Genomic DNA, 17,634 nt, shown 5'->3' on the forward strand with positions numbered 1-17,634 from the left:
CCATTGAGCTATATACACTATTTCGTAACAGTTACGTCGAAGTACGCATTTATTAGTAAAATTTATTTGTGTGAACAATGTTCCACCATTTAGACATTCCCCTTATATATAAACATTTTTACGTAATGTCAAATGGTTCTCAAGTTATCTTTCATCATCTTCAATTTTTTTTTTTTTTTTTTTTTTTTTGTGTTAATTTTTGTTTTGCAGTAATAAGCGTTGTACGTGCATATATATATACATGTGTGTGTTTGTGGACACTTGTACCATTGGTATGGGTATGCTGGCATTCATCCTTCCATATGCACACACGTGAACTACTTACATATGCCACAATTTCACACACACACAAAAAAAAAAGAATTATGAAAACCATTTTACCATTTTTAAATAGAAATATGTATAAATTTAGTTGTTATTCCCCATTTTGTGGGGTTATGACCGCTCGCACGAATGGAAATCTTTTTTGCGAGTTTAAAAAGGCAAAACGGACGAACCTCATTTGATGGCCATCGCGAGAAGGATTTAAAGCGCATGCTTCGTTCCGTACCCTTGAAGAGCAACATGGAAAGATGCATTTATTTCCAAAAATATGGACCCATAAATAAACCCCACTTATGACGTTCTCCCCCACACATGTTTACAATTTTCATAATTTGGAAGTCGGCTAAGTGGTCCAAGTAGCATTAATTTGAAGCTTAAATGGCCTCATTTTTTTGCATTTGTGCGTTTGTCCATTTGTTTATTGATTACACATGTTACGCTTCCAATAGACAATCCTGTAGCTGTACAGCATGGAGCACACCGCCATGTGCCTTTTTTTTTTGGAAAAATGGGAAGCCTCGCTTCACTGAAATGTGCTCCCGAAGGGGTGATTAAATAATTGCCCTAAGGAAGACTTAGATCTGATTGTTCTGTTCGACATAGTGAAAATAAAAACCAAGTGTGCAAATGTACCTCTGTTGCATTAGTAGTTTATTGTTATGAACGGGTCAGGTTAAATTTTGCTTTTGTGCTGCCTTTAGGAAAAAAAAAAAAAAAAAAAAAAGCTACATTTAGTTGTTATACCTGAACGGGCAAGGGAAAAAAAGAAAAAAAAAAAAGTGTATATATTTAGCTATACAATGTTTAGCTTAATAAAAAAATTCTGACTTCATTTTGCACCTGCACTGAGCTTCCTGAAAAACAACAATAATTCTACTATTTTACCTGACCATTTTAACAAATGTATTAAAAAAAAAAAAAAAAAAAAGTTGCTGTATCTACACACTTTAGCTAATTTTTCACCGATTTTTGCAAAAAAAAAAAAAAAAAAAATGCTGTGTTTTTCACACGAGACAGAAGAAGAAAAAAATGTAACATTCATATTTCCTTAAACGTGTTTTTCCTTTATTTTTCAATTGTTAACAATTCTCACTTTTTTGCTATCCTTTTTTTTTTTTTTTTTTTTTTTTGACGTTATTTCATTTTTGTCACATGTTATGTGTGTGAAAAAAAAGAGGCTCACAACAGTTTGCGCATAAGTGTGTATTGCACGTATTATATGAGCACATGGTTGTGTTCCAACCGTTGTAACATAGAAGTTGCAACGACACGATATGTGAAGGTGCGTCACGTGTTGTCCCTTCTCACCATTGCAATTGTCCAAATACAACTGTTCCCCCCCCCTTTTGTAGATACATGTGTTTGTTTACCTCCCTACCCCGCAAGGGCATGCACTTGGCCCAGTTTGTAGAAATGGCACAACCCCTCAATGATTTGACACTTCTCCCTCCTCGTTCATAGATATATCATATCCTCATGTTTAATTTTAGCCATCTTACTTACGTCCTTCTTTAGTCTTTTTTTTTTTTTTTTTTTTTTTATTAGAAGATGCATAATTTTTTTTTGTTTTAACAGTGATATAAACAAAGGGTATATATACATATATTTTTGTCACAATTGTAGTGTTACACGTAAAACTCTACTTTACATTTTGTAAAAGAAAAAAAAAACTCTGCAGTGATCTTCTTCCCCATTTGGGCGCACCCCTTTTAAACCGTGTTTCACAATAAGTACACTCAATATGGAAATAATTGCAGAGAAACCCAAAGTGAAATTTAATTTCGTGCCTGAGGACTACAAAAACTGTGACAATTCTGATTACTCCGAGTGTGCGGAAGACTATGGCAGACCAAATGAAAAGGATTATTTCTATGCTAATAGAATTTTGTCTTTGGACAGAAACAGTGAACAGAGAAGAAAGGAATCCCCCAGTAAGCGACCAGGCTTATGTGTAGATGAAATTTGCACGTGCGGATTCCACAAATGCCCCAAAATAGTAAAACCATTACCATTCGAAGGGGAGAGCAATTATCGAAGCGAGTTTGGTCCAAAGCCATTGCCGGAACTACCGCCTAGACAAGATGCTAAGTTGATGAGGTCGCTTCCATTCGAAGGGGAAAGCAATTATCGAAGCGAATTTGGTCCAAAGCCATTGCCGGAATTACCTCCAAGAGTTGAACAGAAGGTGCCCAAGTCGCTTCCCTTCGAAGGGGAGAGCAATTATCGAAGCGAGTTTGGACCTAAACCTCTACCCCCCTTGCCACCTAGGGTAGTGACAAAATTGGTAAAGTCGCTTCCATTTGAAGGGGAGAGCAATTATCGAAGTGAGTTTGGTCCAAAGCCACTGCCGGAATTACCTCCTAGAGTTGAACAGAAGGCACCCAAGTCTCTTCCCTTCGAGGGGGAGAGCAATTACCGAAGTGAGTTTGGTCCAAAGCCACTGCCGGAATTACCTCCAAGAGTTGAACAGAAGGCACCAAAGTCGCTTCCCTTCGAAGGGGAGAGTAATTACCGAAGCGAGTTTGGACCTAAACCTCTACCCCCCCTGCCACCTAGGGTAGTGACAAAATTGGTAAAGTCGCTTCCATTTGAAGGGGAAAGCAATTATCGAAGTGAGTTTGGTCCAAAGCCACTGCCGGAATTACCTCCAAGAGTTGAACAGAAGGCACCCAAGTCTCTTCCCTTCGAAGGGGAGAGCAATTACCGAAGTGAGTTTGGTCCAAAGCCATTGCCGGAATTACCGCCTAGGCAGGAAACGAAGTTAACAAGGTCATTACCCTTTGAAGGGGAAAGTAGCTACAGAAGTGAATACGTACGGAAGGCTATTCCTATCTGCCCAGTTAATCTGTTGCCGAAATATCCAGCCCCGACCTATCCGTCTGAGCATGTGTTTTGGGACTCCACGTGCAAAAGGTGGTATTAGTGATCCACCTACAACTGAGCGACTCATATATATGGAAAAGGAAGCAATTGTTTGAATCTAGAATGTGGACCGAGCCTCCAATAAATTGGATTCCAATGGAAGGATAGGGTGAGCTAGCCAAATTGTTAAATGAGTTATAGTTATAATTACATCAGTTTATGTAAATTGTTTTTCTTTAATTGGAAAAAGGTGTTTTTTTTTTTTTTTTTTTTTTTTTCTTTGCTGCTTTTTTTTTTATTATAAGCTCCAATGGGCTTTTCCCTTCCTTCAGGAGTAGCACCTGGAAAAGTGCATCATACTCTGTACCTAATCTGCGTGTGTATATTGCTGGTAGTGGATCTTTTGGTAGCCTCCTTCCCCCATTTATGCATTAGCATATTCCATCAACAAGAATTTGAACACACCTAACTTTATGCCACGTGTAGAGGCAAATTGTTTAGCTTCTTTACGAATAATTTGGGAAAAGAAACAAGGGACAACAAAGTAGATGGAGGAAGGAACCCCTCATATGCCAGATGAGCAGTTTCTTCGTATTCCCCTTTTATCTGATTTTTTAAATTTCGTTTTTCTTGGAATTGCATAGTGTTGTGTGGCAGCATCTATTTATCTTACAATGTACGTGAGTACAACGCTGATGGATTTGAGCTCGCGCAGGTGTATATAACGATACCTGGTAAGACCCTATTAAAGAGGGGGTGGGGGCAGATTGAGTCCCCTTTTTTTCGATAAGTACATGAACAGATAAAGTCGACTGCTACAGAGTGAATACGTTGAAAGTTTTTCGTGTGAAGGATCCTACATGTGAAAACACAAAAAAGGGTTAGCAAACCTCTACTGCGATAAGGACACACAAAAGGGGGTGGGGAGAGCCAATCGATGTGTAATTCGCAGGTCTGAACAAAACAATGTGTACTGGAAAATGCAGGGTGTGATCGTGCAAGAATGGAAGCACACCTCTGCACAGTCCCAAATGAAACAAAAAAAAAAAAAAAAAAAAAAAAAAAAAAAAAAGGAAACACAGAGGTTGCATAAATAGAAACAAAGTTGTGGCCATTGCGAAAGTAAGTCTATTCCATGGAAGAATACGATAGAGATGTATATTATTTCTTCCCCACCTACATCTATCACTTACAACTCGTTGTTAATATAGTCGATATTGAATTCGCGCTTGATGTACTCCTTAACGTGTGTAATGTCTTCCCTGGATCTGAGTTTCTTAAGTAAGATATTCAGTCTGGTAACGACCTGAATAACTTCAGCAATGGAGAGTTTATTCACCGTTTTGGAAATATCTCTTAAAACATCAAGGAAGAGTAGTTCCTTCAACTCATAGGAGGCAACCTGACTGGAGTTTTTAATTAATCCATAGAGCAAGAATTCATACACGATATAATTTTCGTCATCCTTATTTATGTATAATTTAAAAAAGTCAATTAAGGGAGTAAAAAGCAACTTAAATTTTGAGTTGTTATAAATATTGAAAAGCATTAATCGGAATATGTTTCCTAAATTCTCCAAGGCATACTTGTAATTGCTTTTATTTATATCTCCTGTTGTAGCAAAGGAATTCAGTATAGATGTCAACATTTCTGTCACGTGTTTTTTCACATGCTCATCATTATCATTATCGAATTCAAATTCGAATTCATTTATAACGGAGAAATAATTTTGAACTAACGCTTTGTTGTTTCTGTAGAAAGTATCATTGAGCTTTAATATTTTTTCAATATCTTTTATCATTCTTGCTATTTCTGTCTCGTAGGAGGAGGTGTACTCATTGGATATAAAAGCTCTGTATCGATTATGTGGTGGGTTCATCATAATTTTAGGGTTCAAGGTGATTACATAAAATGGAGACTGTTTCATTTTGCTATAGATGTAGGCATTTTCGTTCAGTTCATATTTAGTGGTAGCATTCTCATTAGGGGTACTTATATCATTATGTTCTTTTTGCACGTAGGAATTAAAAAAGCGCTTCTCAAAACTTTTGGAAAAATCTGCCTCGCCTATAAAATTGTAGTACTCAAAAATGGCCTCCTTCATTTGGTGGTTTAAGTTATCCATTAGTATGACCAAGGTGGAGGAATCCATGTAGGGGTACATATAGTATAGCAAGGCCACTGGATACTTGTGGCTTACAATAAGCACATCTATCACTTGGTTATTCCTACTTTGGTAAATTTTTGTGATTAAGTCAAGCGTATCGTGTATGTATTTTTGTTCATCACCCTCATCATCCTTTTTGCAGTAGAACTGCACTCCTTTCAACAGTAACAAACACCTATTATTTTTGTGGATGAAATAATTCTTACACACTTCTACATCTTCCTCTACAAAAATTACATTTTCCGGTTTCTCGATTATTGCTGATGCGATGCTGTTCAGTCCTATTTGTAGTATGAACAGATCGCTATCTGTGTACTGCTCGATTAGCTTTTTTGTCGTTTCTAGGAACTCCTTGTTTTCTCGGTCCCATGTCTTCTCCACCACGCCTTCTAGGGCCTCTACATTCTCAGGGTTCACGTGATCCGACCGCAGCGATTCCAACAGGTCTGCAGAGCGATTAGACGTGCAACAACTGTATGTGTAATGACCGTACTTGCGAATGTGCGGCAAGGCCCCCCTAACAATGCGCGGAGGGGGGGGGGGATCCCTCCGATTAGCGCGAGATACCTACCCAACGAGGAAGACACCGTACGTAGAACGTAATTCTTCGCGCCGCTCAAAAATTTGGATGTCCTGCAGGTAACACTGAACAGAAAATTGTTTTCCTTCACCTTGATGAAGTCGTTTATATTGTTCTTGTCCAGGGAAATATATCTGTTTTCTGTGGAAAGGAGTGATGGATTTATCGACATGGGATTTATCAACATAGGCGTGATCAACATGGGCGTGGAGAGCTACGATGAGAATATAGCAGTTACATGCGGCGCCGCCTTCGCTATGGCGGCTCTCCTCTTATGTACAAAAAGATACCGTCCAGTTCGGGGGACACGTTTAAATTCCCTTCGATATTTTTCGATTCATTAGGCAAAAAAAAAACACTCGTCAACGCATAGCAAGCAAGCAGGAACTTATACATCTTTCCAATTTAGTGCCAATTTATTTTTTTGGAGGATCTTTTCTTGCATGTTCTTTTTTGCTTTCGTTGCTAGAGAAAGGAAACGTGGGGATGTACAGGCGGTGGAGTAAAGGCGTGGAAGCAAAAGAGGAGGATTGAGCAGGACTATTTCGCCAAAAAGGAGAGTTCTCTTTTGTGGTGTTGGGTCAAATTGGTGGGGCGGCCATAAGCGAATTGGAGTAACTTTTCTGCAAGCACAAGTTCTTCACGCGAAGGATATTCACACACACGCATACACATACACACATATATATACATGGATATATATACGTATATATAAGCGCGTTTACTTTCTTCACCCCTGCGTGCGTGGCTTTTTTTTTTTTTTTTTTTTTTTTTTTTTTTACACACAGATATTGTGGCTCCTAGCATGTGCAGTCATTTCGGCCAACAATGAACTTCCAAAGAGAGTTACAGTGTAAAATTATTCGAAGCAGAAAGGAAATGGTGTAAAAGCAATTCCCTCTCTCCTGTTCTGCCTTAATTTTTTGAAGTTTTTTTTTTTTTTCCCCCCCTATAATAGTTATATATTAATCTTCTGGCGGAGGAGATGAACCAAGTAGTAGCTACAACTTCGCGGAGCCCAAATGATGCACTCGCAAAGTCGCAAAAAGCATATACATGTGAATTTTTTCGCTTGAGGTGTACCATTTGGGTCCCTTTTTTTAATAAGGATTGATTTTCACCGCGTGTTGGCTTTTGAATAAAGGGAAAATGTCTTTATCGTTCCCGGTGCTCAGGGAATGTTCCACTAGTTCTTACAAAAAAGTGTTACATATATTCGAAGCTCTCTTTTTCCCTTTTCTATGAGAACTCCACATCGCGAAAGAAACAAACAAGGAAAATGTGGCCCCTACGTTGATGATCTACGTAGCTACATGTGCTTTCCTGTTCAGTGTACATTTATCATATCCACGGTTTCATTTCCAGGTATATCTACTCAAGAACCATTTCCCCCTTACTTTCACGGTTGTCTCTTTTTTCTTTCCTTTTTGCACCTTACAAGTGCTCTCCCAGTTGGTGCGCCGAACCCCCCCCTCAACACACACACCGCGTACATCCACATGTGTGCATGTTCCAGTGCATGCCTGTTAAGGTGATTCTCCTTTGGAGTGCACTGAGGGCGGGGTTAAGCCATATGCTACCGACGAGGCAACATGATCATATGTTATGCGCAAAAATCGGGGATAAGTAAGTTCGTTTAGAATGGAAGGCGACTTAACAGTGCGTAGGAAAAATTTGTGAGCGGGTAGATTAGCATATACTTAGACGATCGCATGACCACCACCAGTATTCACAACAGAAGAACAGGTTAAAAAGAGTTTTTTTTTTTTTTTTTTTTTTTTGTGCATTGTTATGCTGCGATTTCCGTACAAACCGTGCTTGTTCAGTTTCTCCATATGGACAGTACAGAACTTCGTTTTTCCTCTTTGTGACCCATTTCGTTAATTTCCGCACTTTCTAAGCCCGTTCCGTAAGGGGGCGTGCCGTGTGGATCACTTATAGGTGCAAGGTTGCACTACTTCTTCCCCTGTACAACACAGGTAGCAGTACAGCCCTGGTTCGTTTTTCCCCTTTGTTGCGTTCACACTTTATGCTCACAGTGGATTGCCTAGCATGGCGGGAGAAACATAGTAAAAAAAACAAAGAAGAGAAGTATGGGAAATAAAAAGGTATATTCCCTTTTTGCACTTCCATTCGGAATACCAATTTATTTCATTTTCTCGTTACCACCCCTCCGTGAACCCATGCAGCTATCCCTAAATTACTTTTACACGGAAATATGGGGATGAGGGCTGAGCATACAAGAATTATCTTTTTAAAAGAAGTGGAAAATATAGTACTATTGTAACAGAATGAACAAGTCAGCATATACCATACATTGTTATAGTGTCATCTTTTAATGAATCAACACCCTTCAAATGATGATAAAGTGAAAATATACATTTCCAGTTTCCCCATTTTTGCGACTGAATTTCGGGTCGCATTTAGGTAGAATATATTTCCTAACTTGACAATTTTTATAAAACACCTTTTTGCGTGGCGGCATTTTTTTTTTTTTTTTTTTTTTTTTTTCCAATTAGCATAAAAAAAATTAATCTAAATTGACATCGCTACAATTTTAAAATGATAAAAAATTTAGCTTATCCGCCTTGTAGGAGCTATTTGTATCAGATTTTAAATGAATTTGCCTTTTCATCATCATTTTAAAAAATTCTTATAACGTAATAAAAAAAAAAAAAAAAAAAGGAGAAACAATTAAAGTATGCATTTGTTAGCCATTTTCCCCTGCTTTATTGCAATTATTTGCTTTATTCCTGCTGCCAATACCGCATTGTTTAGTACTCGTTAATTGCGCTTCTCGCGTAGGCATACATTATGTACGTATAGGCACGAGCTACAAATTTGCAAAACAACTGTATGTCGCTTCGTTCCCGTACATATACCCAAACGTGTGACTCATATATAAAAGCAGTTGCACATGTGGAGTGTCACTCCAAGCAACTAACACCGAAGAATTAACCCTTTTGTGATATGTTGCTTCGAAATTTCCGCACCCTGTAGGGAAATATTACCAAGTTAACATTTTGAAATAACCTTTTGTAATTTGCCCTACTTTTTTTAAATTTCCTACAAAGGGCAAGAGTGTGAAAATGTATATGTGCATATATACTTCGTCTGCGTTTTCATACCCATTTTTCAACACCCACCGTGCTCTATACATGTAGATACTTTTAAGTGAACTTCTCGTGCCACTCTTCCGACCTTCGTCCGTTCGCGGTGCACGTGCAAGTGTACATTAATATGTACATGTACTATGTATGCATTTTTTCGTGCTGCCAAAACAGCTCTGTTTTTTTTTTTTTTTTTTTTTTTTTTTCTTCCGTTTGAGAATGCATCGCATGTGTACACTCCCCGTGACTGAATTTTTGCTCATAGTTTCCGCGGAAAAGAAAAAAAATTCCTAAAGCGCTGATTTTGTTACATCATTTTTTTTTGCTAACTAGACTTGTTTCCACGTGCACGTGTAGTTATATTTACACATACGTAGGAGCCAAAGCTGTATGTTTGTGTGTACAGAAGATTAAGTCTTTTTTTTTTTTTTTTTTTTTTTTTTTTTACTCCTTAAAGTGCGTCTTCTTTCATATGCATACGATTCTAATGGTACATTATGAGTTCATTTATAACAGACTGTTCCGATCCTCTACATTGATTGTTTTGCAACGTCATACTGCAAACCGCACCACACATACATTTAGCTACTTTCGTGTATATGTTTGGAGGAATTAAAAAAAAAAAAAAAAAAATGCTTCATTTTTTTTGGGGTAATTCGCCGTCTTTTTTTTTTTTTTTTTTTTTTAATTCCGTTTCTTTAAATTTATTCATGTGATTATATCTACCCACCTACCCTCACGTGTGATGGTTAATAAACAAACGGAATGTATACTTATCAGCATATACATGTGTGGTACACTACATTTATGTTAACTCTGTTCCCTTCTAACGTTGTTAAGCGTACTGCATAGGATAACCTAATCGAATTTGTATAATTCATTCTTATAAGGTAGGACTTTTTTTTTTTTTTTTTTTAATTGAAAGTAATTTCCATTTTTAATGCTGAACAATTAAGTAGCCACCTCAGCGCCCACGACGTGTTACATATCAAATACTCCCATCGCGTAAAATTTTGCCTTTACCTCAATTGTGTATACCTGTGTTGTCCTTTCCTTCCCGTGCTGCCCCCGGTTCATATGTACCCTTTTGCTACTTTTTATGTGCGTTCCAACACCATGCATTGCGATTCGTGGTACCATTTTGCATGACGCCATAAAGTGGACCACTACGCAAAATTGTGTTACAGTCTATCTTTTACACATTTTGTTTTCCCCTCCCCGCAGCATGGTTCGTTGGCCATAGCGAAATTTGCCTTCACTTCATCCCATTTTGTTTATTATTTTTTTTTTATTTTATTTTTTTTTGCTTTCCCGACTTCTCTATTTGGTGTACTTGCTACGCTTATGATGCTTATCACGATCGTCCCCGCGCTAATCCATTTATCACGTTTACCATCTTTTATTTTTTTCTCGCCCCCTCATAAAAGAGACATTTTCCTGGAGGTTTCTACCAAGAAGCGAAATATTTAAATGTTGCACATTGTGATTTAAAAAAAAAAAAAAAAAAAAAAAAAAAAAAAAAAAATTACACGTACGTTTATATGCACAATCGCCAGTGTGTTTGTGTTCATTCCAGTTTATTCGCGCACCGTGCACACACACGCGGGCGCGTTAGAATTTGTGTAAGCAAGCGAACATCGAGGCGTGACAAGCAACAATCACTTAAATAACTAAATTAGTTACGAAATAGGAAACGGTGGGAACCAAGTGTTACTTTGGGATTCCCCGTGTAGCAGCGAGCTGAACGAAATAGTGAATACACTTGCACACATGCGTAAGGGTCATTTGTTTACCCTTGTATATAGTTTGAATTGCCGTCCCAATTTCCCTATGATCAGCCATCAGGCTAGACAGATGAACAGTGTGTGTCCCTACTGAATTGTTACTTCTCCTCCGTTTGGATAACTTGCGCGCACCTCTGTGTATGCGGAGCGCTCTGTATGTTGTGTGTATGCAGCACACGTGCGTCTAGGCGTATTTACCTTTGCAGCCTTCTCAGAGCTTTCTAAAACTGCACCATTTTAAAAATCCTCGAAAGGGATTATCACTGAAGCGCATTCAGGAAAAAGCAAGAAAAAATAGACATAACGGGATAAGCTAACAAACCGGACATAATCGAGTTAAACGGCGTGTCATATAAGTGTAACTCCCTGCCAACGCACAGGAAGTGCAAAAGTTCCTCGGGTGTCTGTTTACTACAACGAGCAGGGGTATATACATATTAACTAGCTTTTTTTTTTTTTTTTTTTTTTTTTTTTTTTTTTTTGCAATAATCCGCTTTGAATTAATCATTTTAAATTTTTGATGTGTGTGTTTAAAGGCCTCCCCCCCCCTTAATTTTTTAAGTCTATCTCTGTGGATGATTACATACCTTGTAGTTACTGCACAAGTTTACGCGTTCTGTGTCTGCATGTGTATTCATACAGCGCATATTAAAGGCAAGCGCGAGCAGGTTGACACTCTCCCGGCTAGCCAAAACATACGACATATAAACAAATAGGAAAGAGAGTGAGGGAGAAAACCCATCCCGCAAATTGGACAAAAAAAGAAAAAAAAAAAAAAAAAAAAAAAAAAGAGAAGAAACATCCTGAGAAGTAAAGAAGAATGATAAATGGTAGAAAAAACAGAAGTGTGAAAACCAAAAATTACATTATAAATGTCAACTGCTACACGTGGATCAACAACAGCCATGGGCTGTTCGATTATGAGAGCGAAAATTTCTACAAAAAATGTTTTAAGATAAAATGCCTGTACAATTATTACTACATATTGAAGGACGATATTAACGTAGAAATTAAGAATGAAGAAGAAATAAATAAAATAATGTTAAATAATTCAAGTATGAAGCTGATATGTAAGATAAAGTATATAAATAATAATTACCAGTTGATACCTTGTATTGATAGCACGAACGATGGGTCCAGCACTGCGGGGGGGACTACAGTTGGTCAGGCGCACGGGAGAAACAATGTGACGAACGGGGAAAATAAGGAGAGTGTTGATAACGCAGGCGATAACAATGCAGAGAACAGTAACAGTAACAACGCGGAGAACAACGCAGATAACAATGCCGATAATAACGCAAATAACAGTGGCCGTAATAACAGTCGAGAAGGTAGGGAGCACGGTGACAGCGGAGGAAACGACGCAGACAACTTCTGGGTCATCGTGAAGTACCTAAAGAACAAGACCTCCATACTGCACGAAGATGACATTATAAAGCTCGGCAGGGTCAAGTTGAAAATAAAAAAAATTATCACAAATTTGCAGCAAGAAAGGGAATACAACAAATCCCTGTCTCCCTTTGCCGATGATGAATGCGAAACCGACGCCCCAGAAATGGTTCACCCTGGAGCTGGTCCCCACGGGATGATGCCTACTCCCGGAATGAAGCATCCCACGGGAGACAATGCCCCAATTGATAAAAATATTACTTCGAGCAACTATGTCAGCGGAAGTATCAATCCGCATATCACCTTACGCAGTAGCCAACTGCAAGAAGACGAGAATGCTGACATTAATTGTGCCGCAGTCAATAACAGTGTGGAGGATAGCTATAACTTATATGACGATGTGGATGATCTTAGTGATGCGGTGGAGGGGAGCGAATTGCCCAGAGAGGGAGAAAGCTTCCTTGGGAAATGTATCAATGGGAACAGTGATGAACCAAACAGACCACAAGAATGTGACATCAATTTAGCCTCCAACAATTCGTACGTGGATGATTTTTATCTTTTTAAGGGGAACATGCTTAATGTGGAAGGGAGGGACGCACAAAGTAAGAACGAGAAGAATGAGGAAGATGTAGCAGTGTTCAGAGAATCCCCCTTTGGTGGTGTGTTAGACCACCCCTTACAGGGGAAGACGGAGAGTGGAAATGGTACCGTTAATGATAAACACACAATGCAGATTTCATGTGAACAAAAAAATGACAGTGGCGCAGCGAACCGTTTTTTAGGATCGCAGGCTAATTGCAATGGTGCGATAAGCGAAATAGACAACGACGATGGTGGTGGTGGTACGAATGTTAGAAGGGACAAAGCAGAGGGGGAAGTAAACCAGACAAATAATTTGTCGGAAAATGAACAAGCTTCTTTGTCTAACATAGAACAACAAGAAGCCCCCTATGATTCACATGGGGTGCACTCAAACTTTTCTGTGAGTAACCCCCATTTGAGGAATCAAACCGGGGAAATTAGTTCCATACGTAGTAATGAAATTGAGCATAATGCCCCTTCTGTAAATGCGCCAAGAGAAGGAGGTAACACACTGAATAACACCAACAACGTTGTAAGTTTTATAGAATGTAATGATGAATTGGAGAATATAAGCGGAAGCCAAGATGGAGAAAATGGTAGTAACAACGAAGATTCATTCAGATTTATGCGAAAGAGAACCACATGTATGAGCATGTCGTGCGGGAGTAGAGGGAAAATTTCGTCGATGACAGATTACCAAACCATGCAGTCGAAAGATTTGGTTCGGCAAAATAAAAGTGAAGTGGGGACACCCAGCATGTACAATTGTAGAATATGTCTGTGCGAATACGAAAATGAAAACAACCCATTGATATCCCCATGTAAGTGTAAAGGGTCTATGAAGTATGTGCATTTGAATTGTATTAGAACGTGGATGAAGGGAAGATTAAACGTTAGAAGTGAGTGCTCCTCCTACTCCTTCTTCTGGAAGCAACTAAATTGTGAACTGTGTAAATTTCCCTATCCGACTTATATTTATGCACAGAACAAATTCTTGGAGTTATATGAAATCCCCAAACCAGAACTTCCCTACATTGTCATCGAATTAATGAATGATAGAAACAAGGGATTCTACATTGTTAGTTTGGCTAATACAAAATGTGTTCGGATGGGTAGAGGACATGACACCGATGTACGTGTAAATGATATCTCCGTCTCAAGGTTCCATGCCATGATTAAATTTTATAATGGAAATTTTTATATAGAAGATTGCAAGAGTAAATTTGGAACCCTCATTCAGATAAGGAAGCCAGTCTTCTTTAACATTAGACGAAATAAATTCATTGCTCTACAAGTAGGAAGAACAGTAATGTATGTTTATATGAAGAGGAAGAATTGGATTTTTTTACCCATCTGCTTGAAGCTTTCCAAAACGAAGGATGAGGATGTTAGCACCTTGGATAATTTTTCCTCCAAATTGATTATCGATAATAATATGCAGTTAGAAAATGGCAACTTTGAATTAAACAGGGGGGATGCTGAGGGGGAAGGTGCTAATTACGAACGCGTGAGTGAGGTGGAGAATAATCCGATGGTGGATAGTTCAGTGGTGAACACTCCTGTGGAGGACACCGGTCCGCAGGATTTGAACGAAGCCAACACCCACAACAACAGTAGCGCCCACGATTTTAATCTGGACAGTACGGGTAGCATCGAAAATGTCACACCCAGTGTGCGCAATGATGCGCCGCGTAACCCCGATGACGCTGCAAAGAGCTCTGACCCTTACGAAATCAGCGACATCGGCAACGGTGCAGGCAACGGTACAGGTAACGGTGCAGGTAACGGTACAGGTAACGGTGCAGGTAACGGTGCAGGTAACGGTGCAGGTAACGGTGCAGGTAACGGAGCGGACAATAGCGTTAGGAACGACGCGGACAGCAGTGTTCCCCCAAACGTTATGAATGGAGGCGTCCCCCCCGGTTATTATTAAATGGAGACGGACGGCATATCCCTCATGTCGCCCTCTTTTCCGTGTAGCAGTATTTTTTTCTCTCCGCTGCATTCCGCTCAGCTATATTTGGTTTTCTTCTTCTTTCTTTTTTTTCTTTTTTTTTTTTTTTTTTTTTTTTTTTTGTGTTTTTTTGTTTTAACCTCGCCGATATATTTCCATTTTTCTGCACAAACTTACAACCCAAAACTCATACACATATCTACACGCATAACCGATCATAGGACTGCACCCCAATAGCAACCCACTAACAAATGGCATCATATGTTTAGCGCCACTGCTAGTGTCTGCCCACGTATAAAAAAAGAACTAAGGAGGTGATCTACGCGTGCATGGCTGTCCATTTGTTGTGCTTATCCTTGTGCCAAAGTAGAAAAAATAAAAAATAAATAATAAATAAAATAAAATAAATAAACCAAAATGAACACTAACAGCGCATAGATAGGTATGGTGTGTAATACTGTTACGATGCGAGATCACCAAAGGTAGATTCTTCCTTCTCAGATGTGTCCAATGCGATTTTGCGGCATTTATCACATTGACATCTCAAATGTTCACCATTTTGCGTGGTTATATTTTACGTTAAAAGGGTTACACGTAAAAAGGAGCTTTTTCTTTGTAAAGCACATTTTATTTTATTATTTTTTCCTATTCTTCATTCAGCAAGGGAGTATAAGTATGCTTTAACATGTGCCACAAAAGATACGCGAAATGTTACGAGGGGAAAGTGCGCCTTTGAAAGGATATTTAAGCGTGATCAGATACTGCGACTACCTTTTGTTGTGCCCTTTTAACTGTATTGTCATTGTGCTGTGTTGTACTGTTTTTTTTTTTTTTTTTTTTTTTCCATTTTTAGATAAACGTGAAGGTGCTGCTTTATCCTTTTTTAAGAATTAACTTTGGCAAGAAAAAATGGAAGGTTGCACGGGAGGCTTCGATCGGGCATAAACAAAATAACACGCTTTTTTTTTTCTCTTTCTTTTTTTTTTTTTTTTGCTATGTAATGCTTTCCCTTTTATGCTTTTTTAATTGTAATTCTGGCAGTCATCCCAACCAGTTACAACATAAAAAGGGAAAAAATTAAAGAAGCAAAGTTGTTAGTTTTAAGTTGATTTTTCCCTCTCACTTTAAAAAAAAAAAAAAAAAAAAAAAGGTGGGATCCCTTTTGAAGGCATTGTAGATATATGTAACAAATATACCAGAGAAACAGCAATAACAGAAAGGTGGAACTGCACAGAGCTTACATTATCTGTTAATCCCGACACGAGTACACGATAACGTGTACCTATATATACATATATACATGTGTAGCGCGTAGCGAGCAACGAACAGGATGTCGGTAGGAATACCCATAAAATTACTGCATGAAGGAATAGGCCATACAATTTCGGTGGAGACGAAGGCGGGAGTCCTCTACAGGGGCACATTGGTAAGCGTATCTTTCATAACTGACTCAACGTATTTTTATCTATAGGCACATTAAATATGAGTGTATCTATTTATGCGCATACCGTGTATATATAACAACACTTATGTGAGAGCATGGTTCTTATTTCTGCACACCACACGCCCCCCCCCCCTCCCTTCTTTCCTTTAGCTTTTCGCAGAGGATAACATGAACTGCCTTCTAGAGAACGTCTCTGTGATTAAAAAGGACGGAAAGCAAATTCTCCTGGAGGTAAGAAAAAGCGGCGTGTCAGATGCAGAATGTGCCATCTATGGAGCGAACAAAATATGAACCTTTAAGGGTGTTAACGGAGGGATACTTAAGCATGTCTGATCCTTCTTTTGTATTGGACTACCTCTTTATGGTGTTCACCCCCCCCCTCCCCTCCTTCATCTTCAGCAAGTGTACATACGAGGAGGAAGTGTGTCCTTCATGATTTTCCCAGATATGCTGAGATATGCGCCTATATTTAAAGTGAACAAGACTAAAACGAAAACGAACTTTGCCACCATTAGGCGGGCCATGGAAGTTCACGCAAAGATGGCAACGAAGAACAGGGAGGGCAGAGCATGAATCAGTCCATCTACTCTTGTGAATTATTCCCCTCCCCCGGCTCCTGTGGTCTATCTGCTGTAACACACACTATTTTTATCGTATAGCCATTTTTTTTTTTTAACACGCGGGTGTAAGTAACACGTCGATGCGACTTCATTTTTGCAATTTTTTGTTGTTTTTAAGAAGGCCTTCATAAGCCTCTGTCATTTTTTTTTTTTTTTTTTCTTTATATATTTATATATATATATATATATATAGATGTATAGGTATATATATATATATGTCTTCCAAAAAATCAACACAATGTTCATCCATATAACGAATTAGCAAAAGACTAGTATTTATTTATTCGTACACTAGTGCGATCATTCTGTTTAACTGAGCAAAAGTTTGGTCCCCCGCAGGGATTAGCAATCACCACCACGAGTGAAATTCCCAGGCCAACCTGTCTTTAAGCGTTAACCAATATATGTACACGGATATACTTACCCCGAATGGGCGAGCAACAGGTGTATGCACATGACTACCACTGTTCGACATATATACAATCCTTTTTGTTGATCCCAATGAGAGGTTCTCCCCTCAATTTTGTTCTTTTAAAATGGTATTTTCACCACATGATGCAGCATGCGTGGCTCTGCGGGGGAGGCGCATATCTCGCTATTCCTATTACCGTGTTGAAACTAGGGAAAAAAGAAATAGAACCCCATGATTAATCCGCGCCGCAGATGTATGGCTAATGTATATGAGCGTAAAGCTCGAAAAGTGAACTGACGTAGGTATATGGGTGCGCATGCTTATTACGTACTACTATTTTGTGTACTCCATGTGCGCCTTCCCTCATATAGGAATTTCCTTGAACACGACTTTATTAACACCC

The 17,634-nt window shown here is 38.8% G+C and overlaps 4 protein-coding genes across 4 annotated transcripts; 3 read left to right on the forward strand and 1 right to left on the reverse strand.

The window, feature by feature from the left end:
* Positions 1-2,065: 2,065 nt before the first annotated feature.
* Positions 2,066-3,247, forward strand: PKNH_0707500 (uncharacterized protein; the record flags this gene model as incomplete). The annotated part of the gene is made up of 1 exon (XM_002258332.1): positions 2,066-3,247. One exon carries the CDS (start codon positions 2,066-2,068, stop codon positions 3,245-3,247), a length of 1,182 nt encoding a protein of 393 aa, XP_002258368.1.
* A 1,128-nt stretch (positions 3,248-4,375) lies between these two features.
* PKNH_0707600 (conserved protein, unknown function) lies at positions 4,376-6,329 on the reverse strand (the record flags this gene model as incomplete). The annotated part of the gene is made up of 3 exons (XM_002258333.1): positions 4,376-5,799; positions 5,925-6,074; positions 6,224-6,329. 3 exons carry the CDS (start codon positions 6,327-6,329, stop codon positions 4,376-4,378), a joined length of 1,680 nt encoding a protein of 559 aa, XP_002258369.1.
* A 5,318-nt stretch (positions 6,330-11,647) lies between these two features.
* On the forward strand, positions 11,648-14,734 carry PKNH_0707700 (FHA domain protein, putative; the record flags this gene model as incomplete). Its single annotated transcript, XM_002258334.1, has 1 exon — positions 11,648-14,734. One exon carries the CDS (start codon positions 11,648-11,650, stop codon positions 14,732-14,734), a length of 3,087 nt encoding a protein of 1,028 aa, XP_002258370.1.
* Positions 14,735-16,085: 1,351 nt separating this feature from the next.
* On the forward strand, positions 16,086-16,772 carry PKNH_0707800 (small nuclear ribonucleoprotein Sm D3, putative; the record flags this gene model as incomplete). The annotated part of the gene is made up of 3 exons (XM_002258335.1): positions 16,086-16,181; positions 16,350-16,430; positions 16,599-16,772. The coding sequence occupies 3 exons, from the start codon at positions 16,086-16,088 to the stop codon at positions 16,770-16,772; spliced, it is 351 nt and encodes a 116-aa protein (XP_002258371.1).
* Positions 16,773-17,634: the final 862 nt, after the last annotated feature.

This window comes from Plasmodium knowlesi (genome assembly GCF_000006355.2).
Source record: "Plasmodium knowlesi strain H genome assembly, chromosome: 7".
NCBI lineage: Eukaryota > Apicomplexa > Aconoidasida > Haemosporida > Plasmodiidae > Plasmodium > Plasmodium knowlesi.